Below are 27,576 nucleotides of genomic sequence, written 5' to 3'. Positions count from 1 at the left end.
GTATGTTAAAGTCCAACAGATCTTTTATTAAAGGCACCATTTTGTTCACAAAGCTCCATATATGTAATGTGTCTATCCCTTTAACCCTAGAATGCCAAACTGTAGCCCAATTGTTTTGTTTTTAGCTCATGAAGAAATCTCTGCCAGATTTTTAATACTATCGGTGTCCATTTTGGGGAGGGGTGTCATCGCTTCCTGTCTGAATGACAACATTACATGAAGACAATACAGGAAAGTTTGGTATTGGGCAACACAGTGGCTTTGCCTTGCAGAAATAGGGTCTTCGATTTAAATGCCAACCAGGAAACGCCATACACTACCTGTGTGGAATTTTAACGTGCTTGCATGGCTTTCCTCCAGGTATTCCGGTTTCCTCCCACACTCCAAAGACATGCTGGTAGGTTAGTTGACTCCTGTCTAAATTGGCCCCAGTATGTATGCATGTGCGAAGTAGGAACATTAGATTGTAAGCTCTTGAGGGCAGGAACTGATGTGATTTACAACATATACATTTTATGGAATTGTAAAAATATTTGTAATTTATAAATCTCTATGAGGAACATGTAAATCAACAAAAAGCTTATGGGCATTTTAGCCTTCACCTACTATACTAAAAGAGTTATACAGATGGTGCATCACTCTAAGACTAGCGATTCTGCCGCTGGCGGTAGAATGACCTAGACCATGGGTGTCCAACCTTTTGGCTTCTCTGGGCCACATTGAGTGTAAAATATATACTATAGTTAAAAGGTATACAAGTAATAAAATGTCACTGCGCCCTTCCCCCGCCGCCGCACCCCCCGCACTAATTTAACACAACTAGAGGATGATGAAATGAAATCAGTATACATAGGTTTACTTCTTCTGAGAGATATTAAAGAAACACTCTAACCATCATGACCACTTCAGTGATTTGAAGTGGTCATGGTGGTAAGAGTCAGAAACACTGCACATGCTCGCCCCCCCCCCCCTCCCCTCCAAGGCAGCCTCTGCCTACCGTTAGTTGGAAGCTGCTGTGGCCATGCCCCCGACCTGACTTCCTTCCTCCCCAGCAAAAAAAAAAAAATTGGCAGGGGGCAGTGGGCCGCATTGCCTGGGGTTCTAGGCCAAATGTGGCCCCCGGGCCACATGTTGGACATGCCTAACCTAGACAAAGGACTTAAAGAATACTGCAAAATCTCAGTCACTAGCAAGGGAGCAGCAAGAGAGTAACATCTCTCTGGTTTGTCTAAAAATAAATTACTCCATATGAAAAGGAAAGTAGCCTGCTAGCAATCCTGTTGCTGGCGAGTTGTTGCTCACCAATAAGAAAGAGTTGTTCCTTCCTGTGCCATTTATGACTATCAAGATAAACCTTCCCAGAAAAAAAAAAAAAAAACCACACACACAGGCTGAAAAAAAATAACTGGAATTGTAAATCCATTTTGGTGTATTGTTGCTTCATATAGGTTCCAAGAAACCCTTTATCCAGATATGTTTAAAGTGGTTGTAACCCATTAAAAAAAAAAAAAACACACAACAACATGCTCTTGTCCTTTTAAGGCACAATATATAGTGTAGTGCTTTTGCCATGTCAATTGTCCCTTCCTTTCTATGTTGTACAATACCTGGCTAATCCTGCCTGTTCCTGTCTTCCCCTATTTAAACTGACTACGCTTATCATGGCTGCTGATCCATGATAACATAGTCAGAATACATGCCTCTGCATCTCCCTTCTCCCTATCCCTCTCTTCCTTTTATTTCTGTAGTCTGTGGAAACAAAAAATACATATCATATGCATGTCTTAAACCTGAAATTGAATTGAGATTTTTGGTATTGTGAGGTACTGGCTGCGGCTGGAAGGATTGTGGTATATATGTGTCACCTAGGTTTCTCACCTACACACAGTGAGGTTCTCCAGGATTAGTTTTTTTTGTTATGGAGAAAGCAAAATTTGTTTTCTCAGAGCTTAATAAATTCCATCCTGGAGCCTTTGTGGAGCTTTGTGTGGAACATCTTACCAGATAGCCAAGTCTCAATTACTCTCAGCTGTCCACAGTTCGGAATGTATGCTTTGTTTCAGGCTAATGGTCCTGCTGAACAAATCCTGCCTGCACTAAAAACGGTGTTTGTCTGCTGCCTTGCCGAATACAATTGCAGAACAAACCTGCTTGGACTGATCCTGGTTCTAAATGGTTTACCCTTACCGTATTTATGTCATTTTGCTGTGCAGCTTCTTGCTTTGTGTTAGCCCCAGTAGGCAACTAATGTTAAATGTACTTTTTGGCCCCCCCTGTAGCAGCGAGAGCAATGGTTGTTTAATAGTGTCTGTCTTTGGTTCTGCTGGTGCAGGCTCGTTTACGTTCCCTGCATCCCCCTGGGTTATGGGATATAGTGAGTAGAACATAAACTCTGGCCTGCATAATAATGCCTCTTCAGCTAATCCCTGGTCAGTGGAGTGAATGACCAGTAGGGGGCTAAGAGGGGTATAAATAGGCTGGGTCCCAGAACTGTGGACTCTTGTTCCTAAGGGAAAAGGACCCAGCCTGAGGACTGTGGCCTCCCTGGGAGTTTACTTGCACCTGAAAGAATCCTTTTTGGGATTCCGGCTCCTGCTTGGCTAGGGGACCTCTGGCCTAGCCCCCCTGAGCTCATCTAAGGATTCAGGATACAGGCAATTTCAAGTACAGTAACTGACTGATACTGCAGTATTCAGGAAACATTATCAGCCCTCTGGACTTAATAACACACAATGAGATTATCAGATGACCGATCGCCCATTTTTTTTGTATACTAGTCTCCATATCGAAAATGAAGGCTGTACTGATTAAATGAAAATCAAATGATCTGGTATCGTACAAGAAAAGTTTTCAGGTTTGTACGATAATTGATCAGATTATAGTACGATTGGTTCGAAAGCTGTATTTTTTGTACGGTTTTCTGATAGTGTGCACGGACCTTTAGAGACTCTTTGGCCTCATTTAGAAGAGCCTTTTCTCTGTACATTTAGAACAATATTTCTGTTGAGAAGTCCAGGGTGCCCACAGACTAAAAGAATAGATCAGTTTTAGTGTTTTAGTGTTCTCTAGTAGTTTTTTTTAAAGTTTATTAGAGTACCCCAAGGATAATCCTCATCATATCCCAGTTCTCTAACAAGTTCTCCTTGTTATAGGGACAGAAAGTGAAGTGAAATCTTCTGAACAGGGGCACAGACAGCAAAATCAATGTTACAGGGGTGTTATCATACCCTATGCTATCCAAAAACGTAAAAATTATTAAGTTACAAAAAAAAAAAAAAAAAAAAAAAAAAAAGTACCTGTTCCGACTTACAAATTCAACTTAAGAACACACCTACAGAGCCCATCTTGTTTGTAACCCAGGGACCACCTTTACAAGCCAGCAAGTGGATCAAGCCTGCCTTTATGTTACACAAAGCCACGGGTTTTCATTATGCACCTTTACGACTTCCTAGACACTGGTATCCTAACAACCAATGACATCATCAGTTAATTGAGAGGATGTCTGTTGCCTCCACAGCATCCTTGTTTGACCCTCCTCTGCCCCTCTCCCTCCGGACTGGGGTGACATTAGCTGACTGATAAGAGAGAAATTGAGGGAGAGGAGAAACACTGAAGTACTAGTGAGTATCAGTGTGCAAAAGTGTACTTGCTTCGGAAGAATAAATCACATCTCAGAGCTGCTGTGCACGCAAGTTGTGAGGGCCAAGCAGCGGCCACAAAATGCATCATTGACAGTCACAACAATTAACATTCCAGCTCTTACAGAGGCACAGGGGAGTCAATGGGCCCAAAAGTTGAAGTCTTTCAGTTCATCCAGTGAGGGGGAGGCCGGGGCCATTGATGTAGGGTCACCCAGTTTCCAGAATCGTTGTGGGTCCCTGGAAGAGGGAATTAATGACTGGAGGTCAGAAGTGGAGACTGAGTGGGACCGGGGAACTGAGGATAGGAGAAGCCCTACGAGTTCCGGATCGCTCAGTAAAGAAACTGAGGCAGCAGTTGTTCGCATGCAGTGCGCAAGGAACTTGCGGTTCTGTGAGACCTACGTCACTAGGGTCCCAGATCTAGCCCCACCTCACACCTATGCCGGACACAGAAAGAAGCCTACTCCAGCCTGATCAAGAAAATGGAGACCATGTACACCCCACCTGGGGGAGGAGACAGGCAAAAACTTCCCAGGTTTCTCACGCTTCCAACACCTTGTCTAAAAGGAAGGTGGCCATGGAGTATGGATACGATTATCCATACGCTTTCCCGGGAGATAATGGAGGAAATTTTCTATATGTCCCCAAGCTACACCGGAACCAATTCAAGCCTCAGTTGTGGGACATCTTCCTGTCAATCAAGGCGATTTGGAATCTGGGGCGGTCCATCTACATTGACCGGGTAGAGGTCAACCGCCCAGATGGAAAAGGCGAAGTCTAGGCTGTCAGTATTCGGAGTCCTGAGGGTAAGACCGTCAGCATACCTCATCCTGACCACTACTACTGAGGTGTGCCGACCGAGTTCTTGTTCCCGTTGGAAAGTTGAGTTACCAAGGGGCTAGTTAGCCTAAAGAGTGTGATATATTGACTGAAAAGAGTTACAAAGGGGCTGGTGTGCCTGAAGAGTCCCTTTGACACAAAATTTGCTGTTAGAGCCGGAGGCCCTGTTCCCAAATACTCTTCTCTTTTATCCTTGCAAAAGAAGATGGGGATCAGCGAAACTGCTACAGTTTCTTCACCTAGGAGAAAGAACTTTTGCCACAAAGAGCATCTCCTGTTAAAGCCAGGGGCTTCTACCTGGAGGGGGCAAACCCCCTAGTTCACAGAGACATCCTATTAAAGGATCCTTTGTGAAGATCTTCTTGGCCTTGGGCCACTATTACTGCTAAAGGGAGTGTTGAGAAAGGACACTTTGCGAAGATCCCTTGGACCAACGGGCCACGATAACTACAGTAAGTGCAGAGAAAGGACACTTTGCGAAGACCCTTTGGGCCAGTGGGCCAGAGTAATGCTGAGAGAAACTTTGTGCTACCTTGTGAGAGAAGAAGCTCATTGCCTCTTCAGAGAGAGGGATGCCAGAGTGAAGGGTTTCTTGAAGAGTTCTTACAGAGTCTTACAAGTAAGGCAAGCTTTGCTCAGGCTTCAGCAAGAATAGCTTACCGCCAGGAGAAGATGTGTTGCCTCTGTGTTACAGAAGGAAAGGACACTAAACATCAGTTGGGTGGACTCCATTTCTTCATCCTAACTTGTGGGTCTGACTGGATTAGGAAAGAGTCAGTGCCCCGGTATCTGAGAGGGACTGTACCTATTGCTAGTCAAAAATTGTTCCCAGATGTGTTAGTTAGTTAGATTGGCAGGAATTGTTCTGTTTTGTCTCTTACAAGTGCACATCAGAGCGACGAGTCAAGCATGCCATTGGGGGCCGGCAGTGTTGGAGATCTCTACAGGAATGTTAGCGTCAGTGATTTTGTGGGTTAGAAGGTCGCCTCTTCGGAAAGGGCAGTCTCCCCATATGTATGTATGTAGGATGTTTAAATTACTATGTACTTACCTTTTTCTTTGCAGGCTTGCGGAGGACCTTCTGGCTTTAGAAAGGATGACCACTGTCTATTTGTACACATGTTAAATTGCTATTCTTAGTTTAGTCAGTTAGGATGTTTTACCTTCACCTGTCAGACAGATTTTGGTTTGGCGAGGGGTGCATTAGTTCAAATGCACCCAGTATCTTCTTATGTGTAAATATTGTACAGCAGAATCATATTTTTTTCACTTAATTTATTGTATTCACTGCCCACATATAGGGTATGCCCCATGGCCATGTACATATGTTATTTCCCTTTTCCCCCTTTCCTTTCCAAGTTTGTGGGATAGTCCTTGTAAATTTTGTACAGGTGATTTTGTAGGGGTGATGCCCAGAGAGAGAAAAGTATAGTTTTGAATCCTGTCTGCTTACCAGAGGGATTGCAGGTAAAACTATATTATTCTCCACCTAACAGAGAGCAGGATCTGCTAATGAGGTCTGCTCAATGTGCTCAGGTGCAACTAAGTCTGTCTGCAGAGTGTTTCACTTTGGTCCAATAGGGAGGCATGTTGGACAGTGGGAGGAAACCTGACAAATGAGTGCACAGGCATTTAATACAACCCTTGTAATTAGGAAGAGGAAAGTGCCTCAGTCCATGCTGGGATACTGTATAAATGCCAGGAGCATATATGCTCTGGGTTTTTCATCTAGATAGCGCTCCGGAGGGAGGGGTGGCTGCCACCTCCTCTGTAGAGGTGCCATGCGGCCTCAGGCAGTTGACCTGAGGGCCTAGAGAGCAACTGAACCCGGAGGTCCTGTGGAGATGACTGAGAGGGGAGACACTGAAGGACAGTTCTACATGGAGTAACATCCACAATTACAATCAAATAAACTTGTGAGAAGATCAGAACAGACATACATACATATAAATCAGTATGTTTGTTTCAATCATCACAGAACAAGACCTTGTCTTCAATATATCCAGAGACTTTGACCTTGAACAACAATGCAGATCAGCAAAGTCAGATGCGCTCATTTGCGTACTTGTTCTAAGCTAGCAACTCAAAGGTTTCAAGGAACATTGTTTGCACTATAGCCAGGAAAACTGCATTTGCAAAATGACATGTCAACAGCAGTAGCCCACATTTCCCCTAGGAAAGGTTTCCTTGGAAATAAATCAATTTTTATCATTTAAAATTTTATGTATGTATCCATGGATGCTAATAAAATTTTGTTGCTTGACTCATTGATTAAAATGATACCCTCTATGTCAAGTGGTCCTTTCATCTTAGATTTGGTACCTTGGCATACAGAAGAATGTCAAGAAAGTCCAGGTGTCTCCTCTGTTTTATTTTCTCCAGCTCTGTGTCCTGTGTAAGAGATTCTTTCCGCTGCTTGATCACATTATCTGTATTGGAAAAAATGTGTTGTGGCAACAAAAATGACTCCATGGTGTTATAATGTATACTATGTGGTTACAGCCACTGTTCAGCCTCACATTCATGTATTTTTCTGTGTTCAATTGAACTGCATTAGGTTGTTATCGTTTTATAGTATGCTGAAATCTAGTCGCAGTTTTAGTCCACTACAACTTGTTTACTTATGCGATTTTGTGGTATCTTGCTCTGTCCTGCCCTCCAGTTTAGTGCTAGTTAGTTTAGTCCTAGCTAGACCTTTCCTACTTCTTCCATGTTCCCTCCATTGGTGTAAGCTATGCTACTTATTACATTATGTATTGCATTCAATTCCACTTCTGTTTGTTAGTGAAGAGGTAAAGGAGTTGTAAAGTCATAATGCATTCTAGGCATTAACATAAAAAAAAAAAAACCTTCTGGGTGTAGCAGCCTCCCCAGCACCCCCTAATACTTACCTGAGCCCCATCTCTATCCAGCGATGTCCACGAGTCCCTCGGCTGCCTGAGATTCTCCCTCCTGATTGGTTGAGACACAGCCAATCAAGGTCAGTTAGCCAATCAGGAGAGAAAGGGGGCGGGGCTGAACTGCAGCTCTGTCTGAATGGACACACGGAGCTGCAGCTTGGCTTGGTTGCCCACATTCAATGCTGCTTACTGTGGGGGCACTCAGCAGGAGGGAGGGGCCAGGAGCAGCAAAGAGGGACCCAAGAAGAGGAGGATCTGGGCTGCTCTGTGCAAAACCAACTGCCCAGAGGAGTGAAGTGTAACATGTTTGTTAGGTTTTAAAACAACGAGACTTCAATATCACTTTAAGCTGCTGTTGATTGTTGTGCCAAGTTAGCAGAAGACCATACTGTGCAGACAGACTGGGTTTTTAATGATGTATGTCAGTCAGTGCATAAAGCGGCATTTGAAACAGAACAGTCATGTTTGAAGATTTGACATTTGAATATCATTAGGACAAAAATAGTTTAATTCAGAGGGAATTAGTGTAGAAGTTCAAATGAAGTTGCCCATTTTTCGGTAAAATATCACCTAAAGTCACGAGCTTCTGGTCCCAAAACTTTCACTTTTCAAAGCAACAAGCATTAATAGCTTGAATATATTTCTGTCCTAAAATGTTTACTTTAAATTTTGAACGCAAAAGAAGAAGTTTAATTAAGTTTTTCCACTCTTATATTCATTTCATGCAGCTTATTACTCCAAGGAGACAAACTAGATTTATAGTAAAGAAAACAATATCTAAAGCAGCCCAAAAATGATGTGAAACTTGCTTGATTCCTCCAACAAACACAGTCATTGTTGATGATGGGGGAATCGATTCAACAGCACTTTTGTGTTTTGCTGGTGGGGAACCTTCCCAGCTTGCAGAACACAATGTTTACTGCTAGTGGCTATAACCACCCGGCAGTAATCACCAAAAAATTCAATAGGCTGGTTGTACCTAAAGAGTCACTAAACCCAGGACCCTGGATTCACTAAATCTGGTCTCCTACAGTACACAGAACATGGAAAGGCAATTATTTTAATAACTATAAACTGCTAAATACCTTTTCTCATCAGCAGTATACGAGGTATGTCTATTAACCAGTGTTAATTTTGGCAGAAGATTTCAATTTAGTTTTAGTCTTAGTCTTAGGACTAAAATGGCATTTTAGTTTTAGTCCCATTTTAGTCTTCTGCAAGTGTTTTAGTTTTAGTCGTATTTAGTCGACTAAAACTCCAGTATATTTTAGTCGACTAAAACGCCCTACATTTTAGTCGACTAAAACTCATTTTAGTCATCTATAATCAAATGGGTGTAGTTCAATTGTAATTTGTAATGCATTATTTAAGCATTTCTCTACAATTTCCAAACTCATTATATACTACTGCTGGTCCTGGAGTGAAAAACCTAATATGTTATTATTTATGCTTTGAGCATGCACCAGTGTTAATTTTTGGCAGCAAATTTCGATTTAGTTTTAGTTATAGTCTTTTGACTAAAATGCCATTTTAGTTTTAGTCGTATTTTAGTCTTAAGACTAAAATGCCATTTTAGTTTTAGTAGTATTTTAGTCATCTGAATTGTGTTAGTTGACGAAAACGTTTTAGTCGGTTTTAGTCGACGAAATTAACACTGCTATTAACCACTTTAAGACCAGAAGGATTTTCCCCCTTAATGACCAGTCCCCATTGTGCGATTCGACACTGTGTTACTTTAACGGACAATTGCGCGGTCGTGAGACGCTGTACCTAAATGAAATTGATGTCCTTTTTTCCCACAAATAGAGCTTTCTTTTGGTGGTATTTGATCACCGGTGTGATTTTTATTTTTTGGGCTATAAAACAAAAAAGATAAAAGGAGCGACAATTTTGAAAAATAAAAAAACTATATTTTTCACTTTCTGCTATATGACATTCTCAAAAAAAAAATCAATAAAAAAAAAAATCAAAAATTTAACATTTTAGGCCAGTTTGTTTTCTGCTACATATTTTTGGTAAAAAAAAAAAAAAAAAACCCCGCAATAAAGCGTATTTTGATTGGTTTGCGCAAAAGTTATTGCATCTACTAACTACAGGAAAGATTTGTCATTTTTATTGTTTTTTTTTTTATACTAGTAATGGCGGCAATCTACAATCTTCTGCGGAACTGCGACATTGCGGTGGACAGGTCGGACCCCTAACTGACATTTTTGACATCTCGATTCGATCCATCTATGGCTCGTTTAAGACAATGTCCCAAGATGGGCCAGTCATGGGATTCCAAAGGTATTGTCTTTCTGTCATATTAATCCTCTAACAGAAGTACTGAGTCATTGATCTCTACATAGATCAGAAGTTCTGCTGACTTATTGCAGGTCAGTAACTGGAAATAGACTGAAGCTAGAGACAGCCAAACAAATGGCACAAATAGGATAAAATGGACAGTTACCTGTATGTTCATGAGCGGTTCTTAATGCCTTCCGGAAGCGGTATCCATGGGGGCTCAGGTTGAAAATGAGGTCATTAAAGTATGGGAAACAGCGGGTTCGGTAATCCACCAGATAGGAGAGCTCATAGACAGCCTTGATGTACTCACTCCCACTGGAAGGGAACAAAATGTGAGACCAGTCTATGCCATTCATTAATCTCTTTCCACCATCATGTGTCCTCATAAAATAGTTCGACATTTTTTACAAATTGCTAATACTGTTCAGAAGATACTAACCTGTCATTCTGGCAGTTGCTTTGGTAACTGAAGGCACATTTCATGATGGTGTCCAATGTCATGAGGCTGACGTGATGGAAAAGCTCTACGGACTTCTTCTCTGAGACCAGATGTTCCAATTTATCCTAATGAAGATCAAACAAGAAATAGTAAATCAATGCCATCATTTTTTTTTTGAGAGTGTAGGTAAATGTAAACTATTCTCCATTATGTTTTTTTTCCCTTTTTGATTCTCACAGCAAATGACACAGCAATAAAACCCTGACATAGGCTCTAACCCTTCCCTGCTCTGACCAAAACAAAAATAAAGCCTTGGGTATAGTTGGACTTCGCACATATATTCTGTACCCCATTTACTGTATAAGGAAAGTATGGGGCTTGCCACAGAGCTTACCCCAATCTCAGCCTGGGACTGGATACTGCAGCAAAACTGATTGGCTACATGTCCCGCCCTTTCCTCCCGCAGTCTCAGTTCTATTGTACATGGATTGCAAGAAGCGGATACCAAGCCAAATATATGTACGGTACGTACACTGCTTGTATTAAAATGTGCATGAAATTACTTTATATATTGATAAATACATGTGCGTAGGGTTTACTGTTAGCAGGCGGACGAGGAGTACAGATGTACCATTGCTCCCCTAGAGGCTGACAGAGTTATTGCATACAAACATGTAGGGTGGCACTCTACTTGGCATTTTACACACAGTTCTCTCCTTGCGACATCCCAGGGTCTCTGCCCAACAGCATTTCTGGGCCAGAGCTGCGGAACATGCCTCGAACTAGAGCCCTGTGCGGGACTGTTATATTAAGCCCGCACCCGCTAAATGTATGACCAGGACCGCCTGCACCCGCAATGTTTGTGTTCCACTCCCGCCCGCACCCACAATGTTTGTGTCCACTCCCACAATGTTTGTACACTTTTGTACATTTATCGCAACTCCCATCACGTCCCTATTAAATATTTTAGCCCGCTGGATGTGCCCTAATATGTACTGTAGCTTCTGCTACATACAGAACTTCTGTATTATTAATAGTTTAGCCCGCTGGATGTGTATACTGTAAGCTTCAGCTACTTACAGAACGTCCCTGTGCTGTAATACTCTATGTACCGCGCTGAGCCAATCATGGCAACTGGTGGATTCTATTAATGCATACAAAGGCTGCTCAGATTGGCAAATGTTGTATAAGCCCACCAATCCTAGCAGGCTTTGTATGCATTAATAGAATACACCACATGTCGTGATTGGCTCAGCACGTTACATAGAGTATTACAGAACAGAGATGTTCCGTAAGTTGCCAAAGGTACTGTATACACATCCAGTGGGCTAAAATATTTAATAAGGACGTTCTGTAAGTAGCTGAATCTACAGTACCTGGCGTATAAGAAGCCAAGCGTATCTTTATGATAAAAAAAGTCATCTTATACGCCGGAAAATACAGTACACCAAATCGCACCGTTCCCCGCGGCAAAATTTTGTGACCACCCACTCCCGCCCACAGCAGAGGTAAAACCGCCTGCACCCGCGAGATTTGCGTTGGGTCCCGTGGGAGCCCAAACCCAATGCAGCCCTCTACCTTGAACTTCACCAGCTTGCAACCAGTCACTCCACTTTGCTGAAATACATTTGTTCCACTAATTGCAGTACTCTGCTATTATTCAGTAGAGCTCAAAACTGTGCTTGTTCTCCTCAAGGCCTCCCTTCCTTATGACTCCGAGGCCAGGTCGCTAGGATGCCCATGCCACAGTCAGACCAAAATTGGGGTACCGAGAGCTAGGGAAGGAATCCAGACACCGATCCCTATACTATCGGGGACTTCCATTACCTCCATAAAGTCACTAGCTCTGGTCAGCTGGCTGCTATGTTTTGGAAAATCTCAGCCCATGAAAGTTCTTAGTGATATCACCACAGTAAGGTTTAAAGAGTAACTCTACTTTTGTTGAGAAAAAAAATCTCATCTATGTACATTAACAGGATTTTAGCAAACTTTGTTGAAGAGTCCTACCTTTTGTTATTCTGAAGAAATCCCTGTGTGTTTGTCTGTATCCATGTGGAAAGTGAGTCTAATGGGAGTGGTTCCATAATTATCAATCAGCTGTGCACCTGCAGGGCTCTAATGAGGAAAGCTGCTGGGCCTGCATCCCTTTAGATGGGATTTCCTATTGGGAGTATCTCACCAAAAATTATATTTATGTTGCAGGGTTTGCCTGAAATCTGACTTGTATTTTTGGCAGACTTCTGGGAAAATTAGTGAACCAATCACACAAGCAGGAAATTATGTTTCAGTGTAGAGAACACCTCCCGGTAGCCATATTGCATTGCATTTTCAGAAAAATAGAGAGCTGCTGTTTGAAAAGGAAAGGTACATTTTAACAATATGAATTGTATACACTATTATTTTTTTGTGTTTTTTATTTCCCCCCACGAAAGTGGGGAAACCTTAAACTCAGCTTTCAACTATCATGTTGCCTTCTCCCTTCTGAATCCCAATGTTATGTGTGACTTCTTTCCCCCCAGTTGTTTTAGACCCGGTTCACACTACTGCGTGTGCCGGGTTCGCATGTCATGTCGGAGCGCACTGCTCCGACATGACATGCGATCAGCTGTGCGGTGCGAGTTTAGCCATACAGTTTGTATGGCTAAATTCGCACCGCACCCGCAGCAAAGACGCACAGGAGGCATTTTTGCTGCCGCATCAGGATCGGATCGCACAGCGGTTCACACTTGTGAACTGCACGATCGCACTGCGATATGCGATCCAACTGGGGGTGTCGTTAAGATTACATTGACACCCCCAGCGGATCGCATATGGCAGTGTGAACTGCCGGGGGTGCGTGTGCGATGCGGGAACAGGCTGCGAATTCGCAGCCTTCCCGCATCGCAATAGTGTGAACCGAGCCTAATACACCACGCATACACTACTATGTGTTCTTAAATAAACTTCAGACCAGGCAAAGCCCTTTACAACTAACTTATTTTCCTTGAAAAATTCTTCACAAGTACAACTTAACATGTCTTCACAGTCTCCACAGTCATTAACAAAGCCCTTGTGCTAGGGCCGCTGATAGGGCAGTACAGCCGGTTCTGTTGTTCTGGGCCCAGCCCCATCAGTTCCACAGGGGGGCCTGCCTCAGGCAGATTTACAGTTAACAAAATAGGGCTTTCTACTTCACCCCTGTTCCTACTTGCTTAGGGAAGTGGGGTGTAATTACATTTTTCTTGGCCCCATCAGGTCAACAGAGGGGCCCAGGAGAGGAGCTCTGTGGAAGGACGATTTCTTCTTTTTCGGGGCGCATGTACATTATCCTGGCCCACATATTGCTCTGCTGCTTAATTAGTCCGGGCTGCCACTGCCCACTGCCTAGTAAACATGCACAGTAAACATGTGCAGCTGAGCTTTCTTGTTGCCATCCCCAACCACTCCCCTTTACCCGTTCCTGTCCATCTCTGGATTGGAAGGGTGATATCCAAGTCGTGGCTGTAGCAATGATTGTTATATAATTTCTTTTGTCTGCACAAAATAAAAGTAATCATAGTGGCTAAGTTACCTCTGGATTACTTTTACAGGCAGTAGAAGGGAGTCCCACCGCCACCTTTACTGGACTCTCCCATGCAATCAGGGAGCCCGGTAAGGATGTGAGCAGCAGCATCCAGTTCCTGGGACACAGTGAGAGGAATGGATATCCTTCCTCTCATTGTGTGATGCAAGAAACCGGAAGCAATGAGGATTTCATAGTTTCAGTTTTCAGTCTCATGTAAACAAGCCATCACCGGCTTGAGAAAGGATTTCATCAAACCGATCTTGATTTGAACAGATACTTTAGAGGCAAGAGAAAATAGGCCCCAATACACCCCAGATCTCGCCATAAAGGGGACCTGTCATGGCCCATGCTATCACAAGGGATGTTGTTCATCCTTTCTGATAGCAATAAAAGATTAGAAAAAAAATAAATGACACAGTGTAATTTTTTTTTAATAAAATAAAATTAAAAATTGAAATGGCCTCGGTCCCCCTGTACTTATGTGCAATCATGAACATGCACGTCGGTCCCACATGTATATGTAAACGGTGACAAATCTGCATTTTGTTTGGAAGTGGGGTCAAGGGAGTGGCCAGGGGTGGGATAGAGGGCAGGATTAAAGGGGGCCCCATCAGGTAGGCTGCAATGCATTTCTAACAGCGGCCATGCCTGGTTGCCCTGCCCAGTGATCAGGTCCCTCCAAAGGGCTTTCATAAGTATTGTAGCTTCCTCCTAGTATAGGTGCTAGATGTAAATAGTTAATTTGCTCATCCGCCTAACGTTGGGGCTAGAGGCAAATCTATCTTAGCATATCTGCCTAACAGAAAGCTGCAATTCATTAGTTAGGGCTGCGGAGTTTGCCTGGGCTCCTCTCGCCTTCTAGAAACCAATAGAATTTTATGGAACATGGGTGGGAGTGAGGCAAATATGCAGCAGGAATATATATGCAGTCTCAGTCAATTACAGGGGAGGTGCCCCTGAGCATTCTAAGATAGGGGCTATACAGTATATTCAGAGACAATATGAGCTCTGGGTTCCTTCCCAGATGGTGGAGTGCACCAATCAGGGGTAAGGCAGGCTTGCCTCCCCTGGCACTTGCTACCATGTGGCCTCAGGTGGGTGACCTGAGGGCCTGAAGCTAAAGTAGAGGAGTGACCCTGGTGCTTCTGAAGAGCTGACTGAAGGGGAGCTGCGTCTGAGAGGATCTGTTTGTAAATCCTGTGAGTACAGACCAAAGATCTAGGAACCTGTTCTTTTTGGCTACCCCTTTGTGCAAGTACAGTCAGCCAAGGGTCCAACTAAAGGGATCACTGGCTAGCAATCCAAAGAGCTTTGTCTACCTGTCCTTCACTACAAGAGACTTTGCTCATGCTCTTTATTTTTGCACTGCTACACAGGAGAAGTCTGCCATCTGCTCCCAGCAAGGGACTTCACCTACTGCTCAATTCTAGATCAGCTAGGGTCCTCAAGTTGTGCATAGTTTTATTCTGGAGTATCCTACGAAAAATCCCTTACCCTATCCACGTTTCTACAAAATAAAAACTACAGAACAGCACCCCTAGACTGGTCTTTGATGATGTCGAGCTAAAGTGTGTGCATGTACTTGTCTGTACACACCCTGTGCCTATCCTGTGCCTGGCTGCTAGTGAAGGACTATTTGGGTAATACTCAAGCGGTTCCTATTGGGGGTAGTGCTACAATACAAAAGTCCATATACATAATCATACAGGTCCTGCTCACTCTCTTCTCATATGGACCCATTGTTCAGGAGTCTTTCCTTCCCTGGTATTTATAAGCCCCCAGCAGGGGGCAGTATCAACACCAAGGAGTTAGGTTAGCAGCATAGTTAACCTTTTCTTAACCAGGAGGCACTATAACCCAAACACAGTTAAAACATACAGTGCAAATAGCTGAAAACATAAAACACTTTGTTAGGCAAGGAATATTATTCCTACATACAGAGTTGTATTCACGCACAGGTTACAAACAAGACAGGGACTGTAGGTTTGTTCTTAAGTTGAATTTGTTTGCAAGTCAGAACAGGTACATTTTTTAGTGTAGCTCCGGCCAAAATAATATTTATTATGTGTTTTTTTTTTATAGCAAAAGGAAGGGTTAACACCCCTGTAACATTTGTTTTGCTGTCTGTGCCCCTGTTCAGAAGATTTCACCTCACTTTCTGTCCCTATGACAACTGGATTTTGAAAATTTTGGATTGTTGTGGAGACAAGGATTGGTGATAAAACTTCAGTGAAGACACCTTTTTCCCCATGAGAACCTTTACAGGAGTGAATTTTCCTTCCTAGGGGTAGATTTCTCCTCACTTCCTGTTGTCTCCCTCCGTTTGTAAGTAGGAGTCGTTTGTAAGTTGGATGTTTGTAACCCAGGGACCTCCTGTATGTATTGTAAATCAGCAAGACAACCAGGGTTCTAGCATTTATAGGATAGGTCAGCTATAGCAAGTTAACATATGGTTGATTATTACAGGGAAGTTTCCGCTTTACTAGTTAGCTCTTTACTTGCATATCCTCTACAAAGCAAAGTTGCATTCTAACACTGATTTCTCCTTACCAGCATCACATTAGCGCAGTCGGACATCACTCTTACATATGGCTTCAGAACATCATAATGGAAACCCGGGGTCAGCAGCTTGCGGTGCTGGAACCACTTTGCACCAGATAATACCAATAACCCGTTCCCTGCATAACAAAATCAAAGAAGAAAAACCAGAGCAAAAGATGCATAAGAACCAGAGTTACAGGAGAGAGGAAGAGGAGAGGCAGCCGGATCATCACACAGACCGGCGTCGACCCCTGTGTCAGGTTTAATTTAATTGCCTCCTGGTTTGGCTCCAACCTATGATAGAGAGCACTCCTGGCATTGGAGGGTGCTGTCTACCAAAGGAGTCAAACCAGGAGGTGGGACTTTATGTAACGGCGGGTGCCTAGTGAATCAAATAAAGCTAACACAGCGGGCGATACCAGCCTGACACCCCCCAGTGTCTGGCACACTGGGCGGACTGCCTCCCCATTGATATGCCACTGGCTTCAACGCCCCCCTCTGCCTCAGCACCCGTCCAGGATCAGCCCTGCACCTAGCGCCGCCCCTGCAATCCGGGGACAAAACCCCGGAAACCAGGGACGTCTGGTCACCCAATGTTTGACACTACCATCAAAAAGAAATAAAGCTTCATCAGTGTACAACACCATTAGTAATGCTGTAAAAACCACTCACAATATTCCATATGTGTGCCATGTAGTTCCTAGACCAGTTGTACTTGGATGGTTACAGTTGTATATGGATGGAAAGGATTTCTAATCATGTCTAGGGAGACAACATTTTGGGACACCATATATACTGTATAAATATGGTATATTCATTTTGGGTTATCTGTAATATCCAGGACACTGAGCGTCTTCACATTCATAGGGGTCATGCTAGGACCTTCAGGTGTTTGCAAACTGGCAAAAAAATGAAAGACGAGAAGTTCTCTCCCAGAGATGCCCCCCCTTCATTAGGCCAGGTTCCAGTTTTTGTAGCAAGCCATGAACCACAAGCAAGAGGGGCTGGATCTTTGTGGCTCATGATGTTCCCAAAAGGATTTTACAGGTAACCTAAAAATCTGACTTTTTGTACATCCCGGGACACAGAGCAATTTTAAAATTCATGACAGAAGTAATCCAAAGCAATGAAATGAGGGGAGAGCACACGGCAACCAGCTACCAACCACCAACCCCAAAATAGGCAAGAGCCTCACACAGCTACCTGCAAAATGAGTCGACCGAAGGAAGCATCCTTGGCGGCACACACATACACTTGATATGAACTAAAGCCCATGTAGCAACTTTACAAGCTTGAGCTAACAAAGCCCATGATGGAATATGGAATAGTTCAGGAAGCACCAAGACTCCTAGTAGAATGGTCTTTAACCAGAAAGGTGGAACCTCACCCTTTAGGACACTAGCAAAAAAAAAAAATGGAGCTTGGTTTATTGAGGATGGGTTATAACTTCGAGGGGGTCTTCCTGTCTTTCCATTTTTTTTCAATGGTCCAACTTTTAGAAGGTGCCAGCATAACTCCTATTGTTATGAATTTGATGACACTCGGTGTCCCAGGATGTGTGAAAAAGGAAATATACATTCATCTTATATTGGCTTGTGTGCACACTACAGCATCCTCCAAACAGGTTGAGGGAGGCAAAACAAGAAATTGTTCTTTGGCAAAGAGATGGTTTGAGCACTTAAGGCCCGTACACACGTACCGATCGTCGGCATACAAACGTCGGTGGACGAAGGATCTGCCGATTGTACGCGTGTTAGTATGGTGCCTCCGACAGATGTCTGCGCACAATCCGCGGACAAAAGTCTTTCGTGCAAACATGAAAATATTTGTATGCCGACACCAGAACGGACGATTGTTCGCCTGTCAGTACACAATTCGGCCGACAGACCGCAGATTTGCAAGACTGGGCATGCTCAGAAAATAGAAAACACAGGGAAAGTTAACCATTACATGACATCACTTCTGCAGTCGGCGGACAAAATTCTTGTGCTGTCCTTGTGCTGTCTTTGCACTTTTCAGCAGACACCGACATCCCGGGGAGAAAAGAGGAACATTTGTATGCCGACCATCGGTACGTGTGTACGGGGCTTTAGGGAGCCAGACATGGCTTGTGACCTACAGTCTTCTATGATGGAAACCTGGCTCAACTCACACTATAAGATTTTCTGAAGACTTTTTCCTTTAGACTTACCAAAACCATATAATATGAAGTCAAACCTAAACACTTTCAATTTGTATGCAATCTGGCAGGCCCTTGCACTACATAGAAAAGGTAAATCTGAAGGAAAAAGTATTCAGAAAATCTTATAGTGTGTATGGCCCTTTAGCCTGTCTCCTTTCTGCCATTAAGTCTCATACTCCCAGCTGCATTGTCACATTATGAAACATAAAAAGAAGTGAGATTCAGCAAGTGAGCAAAGCTAGGTCTTTAGGTGCAAACATGTCCCCACCAGAATCCTTGACTTCATGAGATAAGAATAGAGCAATGAATTTACTCATTTCAAAACAAAATATAATTTTAGGATCTAGATTAGGGGTCTACAAACTTTCTAAACAGAGGACCAGTTGGCTGGTTAGACTTTAGAATGGCTGGACTAGGGCCAGTGGGAGTTGAAAATGTCCTGGCGTCCATTGGGATTAAACAATGCTGTATCTTTGGCATCAGTGGGAGGACGTTGTTGGTGTCAGTGGAAAGAATTGTGTCCCATCATTTGTGTCAATGGAAAGAATTGCGCCCCATCATTGAGGTCAATGGAAGGAATTGTGCACTGTTAGCATCAGTGGAAGGAGTTTTGCACTATTGTTGGCATCAATGGAAGGAACTGTGCACCATTATTGGTGTCAGTGACAGGAATTATGCCCCATTGTTGACGTCAGTGGATGAAATAGTGCCCTATTGTTGGTGTCAGAGACAAGAATTATGCCCTTTTGTTGGTTCCAGGGGATGGAATAGTGCCTCAAGGGCCAGATAAAAGCAAGCAAAGGGCTGCATCTGGCCCTGGGGCTGCAGTTTGGAGACCACTGATTGAGATTATTCTTTTTTGGAGCACATAGGTTTCAGCTTCCAAAAAGCAGGGAACTGAAATGTACAGAAGGGGATAGGAGGAGCAAATAATGAACATAGGTAGACAAGTCCTCAACTATTTTTATTTGACAGAAAAGTTGTTACATACCAATCCATGGGGTGATGAAGTAGTAGGCCAAGTTGCTCTTTGGATCTGTTTGGAAAAAAAAAAAATACATGTAAGTTCTGTAAACTGGTCATACTGGAGCACGGAAAGATTTCAGACAATCTACTGAAGTACACGCTGGTGGAATCTAATAAGACAAACCTAGACTGAAGTTGTATATTCTAATACCTTTACAGTTCCATCACAGAAAGTTTAGAATTTTTATATAATATCTTTCTTTTTTTTTAGTACACAAGTAGAAAGTATTAAAGCAGTATTAAACCCAAAAGCAAACATTATATTGCAGCTTGCCAATTCTTAGATGTGGTTGCATTTGTTTTCTTTGTTTAGGCTCTCTTCCCCTTATTTTCACCTGGTGAGCTTAATTTTTTTTAACAGAACAAGCTGTCCTGCAGATGTAGCAGTTAGAGGCATGAAACAAACAATTTAACACTGGCAGGGGTGCTTACAATAAATCAGATTTTATTTCTGTAAAACCTTTATTCCAAAAAGAAAAAAAAACAAAAAACAAACACTGTTGCTGTAACTGCTTAAAGCGGAGTTCTGGGCACAGAAACATTTTTTCAATGAACATACCCCCGGGACAGTCAGGGCTAGTACATTCCACAATGGCTAGCCTCTGATCTGTCCCGGTTCGCATTTACCTGCAAGAAGAAATACTCACTTATAAAATTTCTTCTACAGCGTTGCCATCTCTGTTGTGGGCAGCTGAAGCCAGCGCGATCCTCTTCTGCGTCCTCTTCCGTGTCTTCTTCTCCCAGAAAGCCCCTTCACCGCCCCTCTCGTCACTTCCGGTGCGGCGCCGCATTCCTACACAGCTTCTGGGCATGCCCAGAAGCGGTTTAGCATGGAATGCGGCATCGCACCGGAAGTGACGAGCGGGGCCGGAGCTGTCGCATTGATTCCTGGGAGCGATGACGTTCAGCTCCCAGGAATCATTGCAAACCGAAGTGACGGTGCGGGCCGTGGCCACAGAGGGAGGAAGTGGAAAATAGGTGAGTATTTCTTTCTACAATTACAAGGTAAGTAAAAAAAAAAATAAATAAAATAATCCTAACTATCCAATTCCTTTTCAGGTGAAGCAAAGCAAGCGGATGGCCACAAAATCGATTAGGTCGATTTTGTGCCCGGAACTCCGCCTTAAAAAAGGTGTGAACTGGAGATTGGCTTCAATTTGTTAGTGTATCTAAATCTGCTAGCACATCTAACACTCCCCTCCCCCTAGACAAACAATGCTGCTGTCCGAAGGTGTGTCTGTTGCTACTTCATCCAGAGTGGAGCTACTTTCATGTAGGAAGTGTTTTTACTGGCCAGATCTCCAGGTGAAAGCAGGGGTATAAAAGCCTTAAAAAGAAAACCAATGCAGCCACCACATCTAAGGATTGGTAAAGTGCAATATGTTACATTTTTTGGTTTTGGGTTTAATACTGCTTTAATTACCAAGGTGAAAATAAAACTTTAATGTCATATTAGGCTTGTCTGAAATTTTATTTGACTTCTTGACTCACTTTTTCAATTATAAATTGGTGTGGCTCTCTATAATATGCTTACTTTTTAAGGACTTGGTAATAAACAAAGGGCAGGGGGAAGGTAAAACAGAGCAGGGCCAAGATACTTATGTAGATGAGTGGAAGAAAGGTAAAAAAAGAAACAATTTCTTTCCAATCAGAGATGTAGTAACTAGTGATCGACCGATATCGGTTCTTCGTTGCCGATACTGATATTTTGGCCAATGCATATCGTTATCGGCCAATATTTTGTACATTTAAAATAAAACACAAATCTGTTACGGAACATGTTAATGTTTTTTAATTAACATTTTTTACACTGCAGTCAGTGCAAATTAAACTGCTAGAAAATAAAACTAGACAACAATAAACAGTAAGACAGTGGTGGATTGGAGGAGTCAGTGGACTACTGCTGCAGTAGTGCACTCCCCCCAATGTTTGTAAATCACTACTGCAACTACAGTCAGTGCAAATTAAACTGCTAGAAAAAAGTTAGACAACAACAAACAGCTAGACAGTGGATTGGAGGATTCAGTGGACCAGGGCTGCAGTAGTGCACTCACTGCAATTATTTTAAATCACTAACTGCAGTCAGTGCAAAACTGCTAGAAAAAAAGCTAGACAGTGAGGAGTCAGTGGACTACTGCTGCAGTAGTACTCAGTCACTGCAATCATTTTAAATCACTACTGCACTAACTGCACTGCAGTAGTTATTTAAAATTATTGCAGCAGTGAGTGGCGCACTACCGCAGCACATTGACTCCAATCCACTGTCTAGCTTTTTTTCTAGCAATTTTGCACTTACTGCAGCGCAGCTCAGTCAGTGCAAAACTGCTAGAAAAAAAAAAAGCTAGACAAAAGCTAGACAGTGGAATAAATTGGAAACAGTGGAGTGGACACTAGTACTATACTACTACACTTTCAATACTCCCAGTTAAGTAGAACAATATTATAGTGCAGAAAGCATAACATTTCAGCATGTTCACCTGTTAAGCGGCTTCTTTTTTTTCTCATAAATTGCTGCCACTTCACTAACTCACTTGGTGCAGAGGAAGGAGGAGCAGAAAGGTATCTTCTAGCATGGGAAGCAAGTATTTGGTAGCGTGCCTCATTTTCTTTCCACCACTGAAGAGGATCACTACTTTTTCTGTCAATTACTGGTTCCTTCAAATAGAGATGAAGTTCATCATCCAGGCTCATTATTGCAGATTGAGAATAATCCTCAGCATGAGGCCCCAATAGAACACTGAACATGTTATCTATTTCACCATAGTGAAGTTTCTCTTCATGTCCGTTGTCTTTTTGGACATTTTTCTCTTTTTGAAGCATCCTGCTCTTCCACATTAGAAACCTGCTCTTCTTGACTTTTCTTTTCAACAGGAACCTCCGGCACCTCCCGTTGAATATCTTCTGTCAGCCATTGTTTTGCCTTGGCCAATACATCAGAAGAGAAAGGATGGTTCTTGTATCAAGGATCCAAAAGACATGCAAGAACTACATTTTTATTCTCTTCATGCTTCCCAAAAAGTTTGGTGAGGCTGTCCCTCATGGCCTGCCTACATGTTTTAGTGCAACGAGTGTTGGGTCCTTCCCGTTGAAGAAGCATCTTCAGCACTCTCACACATGGGATGACAGATGAGTCATAATGACTCACCTCTAGTGTAACTTCCTCTATAGGGAGGAGGGTCTCAATGACATTGGCTACAATGTCCCTCTGATCAGCAGCAGGACAAGAGTATCCTCCTCCAAGTCCATATTCATCATAATATGCAAGAGCTCGCATCCTTTGCAGCATGTGTAGTGTTGAGTTCCATCGTGTTGGAACAGCGTTAATCAAGTTGTTTTTGGGGAGGCCAAGGTCTTCCTGAATGCACCACAGTCGCTGCTTGGCAAGGAGAGAATGGTGGAAATGGCCTGTGCACTTCTTCAGCATGCTAATAATAAATGTCAATCAAAAGCGCTCCGGTTTGACAGACCATCATTTATCACAAGTTGGAGGGTGTGCGCCATGCAACTGAGGTCTGACACTTCAGCAAGTCTCATTCCTTTCACCATGTTCGCTCCGCTGTCTCGAAGCACAAGCATCACTGGGTCTTTTGCGATTCCTCATTCTTCTAGCATGCCTAGATACATTTCTTTAATGTACTCCCCAGTGTGGGATCCTTGCATCACTTTTGTATTCAACACCACACTCCTTCTTGTCCATCCGCTGTCAATGAAGTGACAACATAGGTTGAACTGGATGGACTGATGTCTTTTTTCAACCTCACTAACTATGTAACTATCAACATACAGGGGTATACAATGTACGGTTAAAAGCAAACACACACACACACACACACACATCATAGGTTGAACTGGATGGACTGATGTCTTTTTTCAACCTCACTAACTATGTAACTATGTGGCATGTAAGACTCATTAGTGATTCTGTTTGTCCTGACCATGTCAGTCGTGAATGAGAGCGAGTTGCCAGCATTCTCCGGTTTCAGCATAGCCTTTACTTTCTCAACGACCTTTTGGTGAATCTTTCCCAGCATTTCGGTTCGATAAAAATTGTTACTCTTCAGTGTGTACCTTGGCTCAAGTATGGACATCAACCACTTAAATCCAGAGTCAGACACCATTGTAAATGGCTGTTTATCAGTGACCATCATCTCTGTGATTACTCTGTCCAGCAGTTGGGATCTTCCATCCGATTTTGACCTGTTCCAAACAAGGAAGAAAAGTCTAGGGACATGCCATTCTTCTCAAAAATCTCCCTGCTTGGGCTTAGATGGCCAGTTTGCATTCTGTCCATCAAGACAGATGCTTTCAACTCGGCTGAGACCTGCTCCACTACAGACTGGGACAATTTTCAGTGCTTTCGGTTGGGCTGCCTTCTGCCGGGTTTTTAGAACCGTTTCCCATTGTTCAGTACAAGTTTTGCATTTCGTCTGGACTCAATGTGTGTAATTGCTGCCCCACCACGCTGCACTCACCCCCAGGTTATGAAAATTCTCTAACAAAAGAAGAAAAAAAAAAAACCCTTTCTTACCTTGTCTGGACAGAATTGTCTTTGCATATTCTGGATGACAAACGGTTAGAGAAGCAAAGTATCTTCCAAGCCACATGGGATATGCATATTCAAATTTCCTCCCATAACCAGCCACAATGTCCAGATCTGTGCCATCTTTTTTAAACTGTAAACAAACAGAAAAAAGACATTAGACTCTTAAGGACCATGGAGAAAAGAGCACACGATAGTCACACAACAATTTTATCTTTCTGATTCCTGCACCAAGTAAGAGTAAGAAGATGAACACTGATTAGTTAATTTGGGTTTAAAGTGGTGCTCAACCGGTAGCCTGCGGGCAACATGAAGTTTGCAGAGTCCTCTGATGTGGCCCCCGACCTCAAGCTCTGGGATGGCTGGTAAACAAGCCGAGATCACAGGTTGGCAACCTGCCATCATAGAGCATCAGTGTGGATGGAGCTGGCATTGGAGGAAGCAAGCGGCTGTGGAGGGAGCTGGAGCCGCATAAGTTGTTGCTTCCTCTGTAGCGCTGGCTCCTGTCCCAGGTGAAGTGAATTTGGTATCACTGCGCCTGGGACTGAAACCTTTCTAACCGGCTCAGGCCAGTTTATTTAAACATCACAAATTTTTGCAATGAGTATATTGGCACTTTTAAAAAAAGTGTTGCGAGGCTGCATTCTCATGAATCCACAGCTGCAGTGCAGTGCACCAGCGGCTTTCCTGCATGTTAGCTGCACTGAGACATAGACTTCTATTATATTCTGTAGATTTGGTGTGCTTTCTGGAAGTCCACCACACCTGCAAGACACACACACACAATAGCTCCGCGGGAGGGATTCCTCAATCAACACTGACTGTGCTGATGCAGGAATTGAGCGAATTTTGTTGCCTGCAACCTGTGGTTGTGCACCATCTATGGCCAGCTTGTTACAGGAGGTGTGTTACTGACCAGATCACAGGGGAAACCCCCGAAGGAAAAAAAAAGCAAGAGAAAGGAAAACAAATGCAGCAACAACATCCAATGATTGGTAAGCTACAATAATACATTTTTAGTTTTGGGTTTAACCACTTTAACACCGGAAGGATTTGCCCCTTTCCTGATCAGGCCCTATTTTGCGAATTCGGCACTGCGTTATTTTAACGGACAATTGCACGGTTGTGCGACGCTGTACACAAACAAAATATATGTATTTTTTTTCTCACAAATAGAGCTTTCATTTGGTGGTATTTAATCACCTGTGCTCTGCTCTCTACACTGAAGAGAAAATTGCTTCAACCAAAATAGAAAATACACTAACATTTAATTTTGCCCCATGGTGACATAGGCGGAACTCCAAAATTTGTTTTACTTACTTATATAATTATTAATAATCAAAAAATTGACACTCAGACTTGCATATATATGGAATTATATGGCCGAGGCCTTTTATTAAATTACCATAACAACGTACATAAAACTAGTTCAGCCATAGAGCTCGAACTAGCAAACAAATATATATATATATATATTTATACATACATACATACATACACACACACACAACCACTGTAACTTAGCCATAAAGCTCAAGTTACCCAAGTTTGACAATATATTAATAACACATTACCAAAAGGCACATAAAAATACACCAATCACTGGGTGGGAGGGCGGGACGAATTCCTGCTCTGCTCCTGCTAACTGCCAAATTATTGACTACCTTATCTATTTTTATAGGGAATCAGTCAGCTTCAAGGTGGTCAAAGTTTTGCAATTTAACCAATTAACGGTAAGTTTTTCCTTTCTAACTGACCAATCATTTTCATTACCTAAGCTGACCAATCCCTAACTCATGCTTATTTAGCCAATCCATAACTAGTATAACGGACCTTAATGACCTTTTGTCTTCCTGCCATGTCCCCATACATGCAGAGTGAGTACTATGACTCACACTGCATTTTCATTCTCACAACAGCTTTGTGCAGTTTCAATAGACGAATAGAATGCACATCTTTTAATAAATTGCCTTGATTTTATTCTATTACTTTTAAAAGCAATTCTAGCTGCTAATAAGAAGCCACTGGATTGCTTTTACAAACAGCGGGAGAGAGTGTATTGCGCAATAAGCACAGTTCACTCCTAATACAGTAGCTTGTCGAAGGAGTGCGCGCTGGTATTCCACCGCAGTGCGCATGCTCCAAAATTCATCGCGAGCACGCCGGTGACTCCCAGACGGCAGATGCTGTGGCGCATCCTTCGGTCCAGCCCTTGGACTCATCCTTCTACGCCATCACCACTTCCTGCTGGACAGGACCATAAGACAAGTGACTACAACTGACCCAAGAATTGGCCCCATGCAGACCTCGGACACCGGATTACCCACGCTCCTGCATCTACTTACTTTAATGTAAGTTTTTAATGTACCCTGCAACATTAAACCTTTACAGTCTTACTTAGAGGCGCCTGTCTTTTACCTCTTTGTGAGATCTGGGGTCAAAAAGATCTCGCGTTTACACTTAAAAGCAAAAAGGGCCCTTTAAGACCATTAGGCGAAAGGGACATCTGATGTCACTCAGGTCCTCCAAGGGCAAAGAGTTGAGTAGTGGCCATCTTGCCCTCACTTGACGTTCTGCCCATCACTGCACCAGATCGTATTGTTTCCGCTGCTACTGATGGCTCCGGTAATGGGCCATACACACTATACAATTGTCTTTAGATGTTTTCCTTTAGATTTACCAAAACCATATAATATGAGGTCAGACCTAAATACTTTTAATTTGTATGCGATCTGGCAGGCCCTTGCACTACATAGTTGAAGTTGAAGGTAAATCTAAAGGAAATCTAACAACAAAAGTTGTATAGTGTGTATCCAGCTTAAGTGGGGGAAACATCAAGGAAGCGACGAAAGAGGGGGGGGGGGTTGTACCTCTCCCACTGCTCATAAAAGTGATCCCGTGGAGATTTCACCACTGGGACCACTTTTGTCAGATTCCGGATCGCCAACTGTATAAAAAAAATACAGAGTTTGAGGCAGCTAGCTATCCATGGGCGGTCTGGAAGTGGTCTTGCTCTATCCAAAATGAAAAAAAAAAAAAGAAGGTTTTGCCTATAGTTCTACTTTATTGTCAAGATAAAACATAAAAGCACCTTACCACATGAGCATTTCCATAAAACCAGTGCGTCTCAGGACCTGGAAAAAAGCTGAAATTTTTCAGCAGCTGCTTCCTCCTCAGGTGCAATGAATAAGCTGTATATAGGAGATAGAGGATACACAGCCAGGCAACCCAGTGAAATATATCTAAAAAACTTAGAGAAGGCAATCCAAATAAAGAGGACGCCATGCTGGAAGTGCACACTGCACTGATCTCTATAGTCTATGTCAAGTCACATAAATAGTGTGGTGACAGGACAAGGCATGTCTTCACAAATGTAGTTGATAGGACAATGCACAGTGAGATGATAAACCTGAAGGCACATGTGACTTCCCAAATAAACACTCACAGGCAGTCATAAGATGCAGCAGGTGTGCAAGTCAGCAAGCAATTTAAGCAAAAATTTAAGTTGTTAATTTTTTTTTTTAAGTGGAATGACTTTTGATACGTGCCAAATTAATTTATTTGTAATTAATGCATAGGTAAGTGTTGCAAAAAATTAATAAATAAATAAAAATGCAAATTAATACACTTTTTTGTT

The 27,576-nt window shown here is 42.8% G+C and overlaps 1 protein-coding gene across 1 annotated transcript in view; it reads right to left on the bottom strand.

Moving 5' to 3' along the window:
- The window catches only part of LOC309561371 (cytochrome P450 4B1-like), a 41,198-nt gene extending 13,958 nt beyond the window's left edge, over window positions 1-27,240 (bottom strand). Inside the window, exons 1-7 of the mRNA XM_082265251.1 lie at window positions 27,036-27,240; window positions 23,928-24,072; window positions 19,365-19,409; window positions 16,201-16,328; window positions 10,107-10,231; window positions 9,831-9,982; window positions 6,804-6,910 (exon numbers count right to left, since the gene is read on the bottom strand). Coding sequence (XP_082121377.1) covers window positions 6,804-6,910; window positions 9,831-9,982; window positions 10,107-10,231; window positions 16,201-16,328; window positions 19,365-19,409; window positions 23,928-24,072; window positions 27,036-27,224 — 891 coding nt within the window. The 5' untranslated portion in view covers window positions 27,225-27,240. The remainder of the gene's footprint in view (window positions 1-6,803; window positions 6,911-9,830; window positions 9,983-10,106; window positions 10,232-16,200; window positions 16,329-19,364; window positions 19,410-23,927; window positions 24,073-27,035) is intronic.
- Window positions 27,241-27,576: the final 336 nt, after the last annotated feature.

This window comes from Pelophylax lessonae, assembly GCF_965119305.1.
Source record: "Pelophylax lessonae genome assembly, chromosome: 8".
Lineage (NCBI taxonomy): Eukaryota > Metazoa > Chordata > Amphibia > Anura > Ranidae > Pelophylax > Pelophylax lessonae.
The sequence above is the reverse complement of the archived record's forward strand: the minus strand, read 5'-3'. Positions and strand labels throughout refer to the sequence as shown.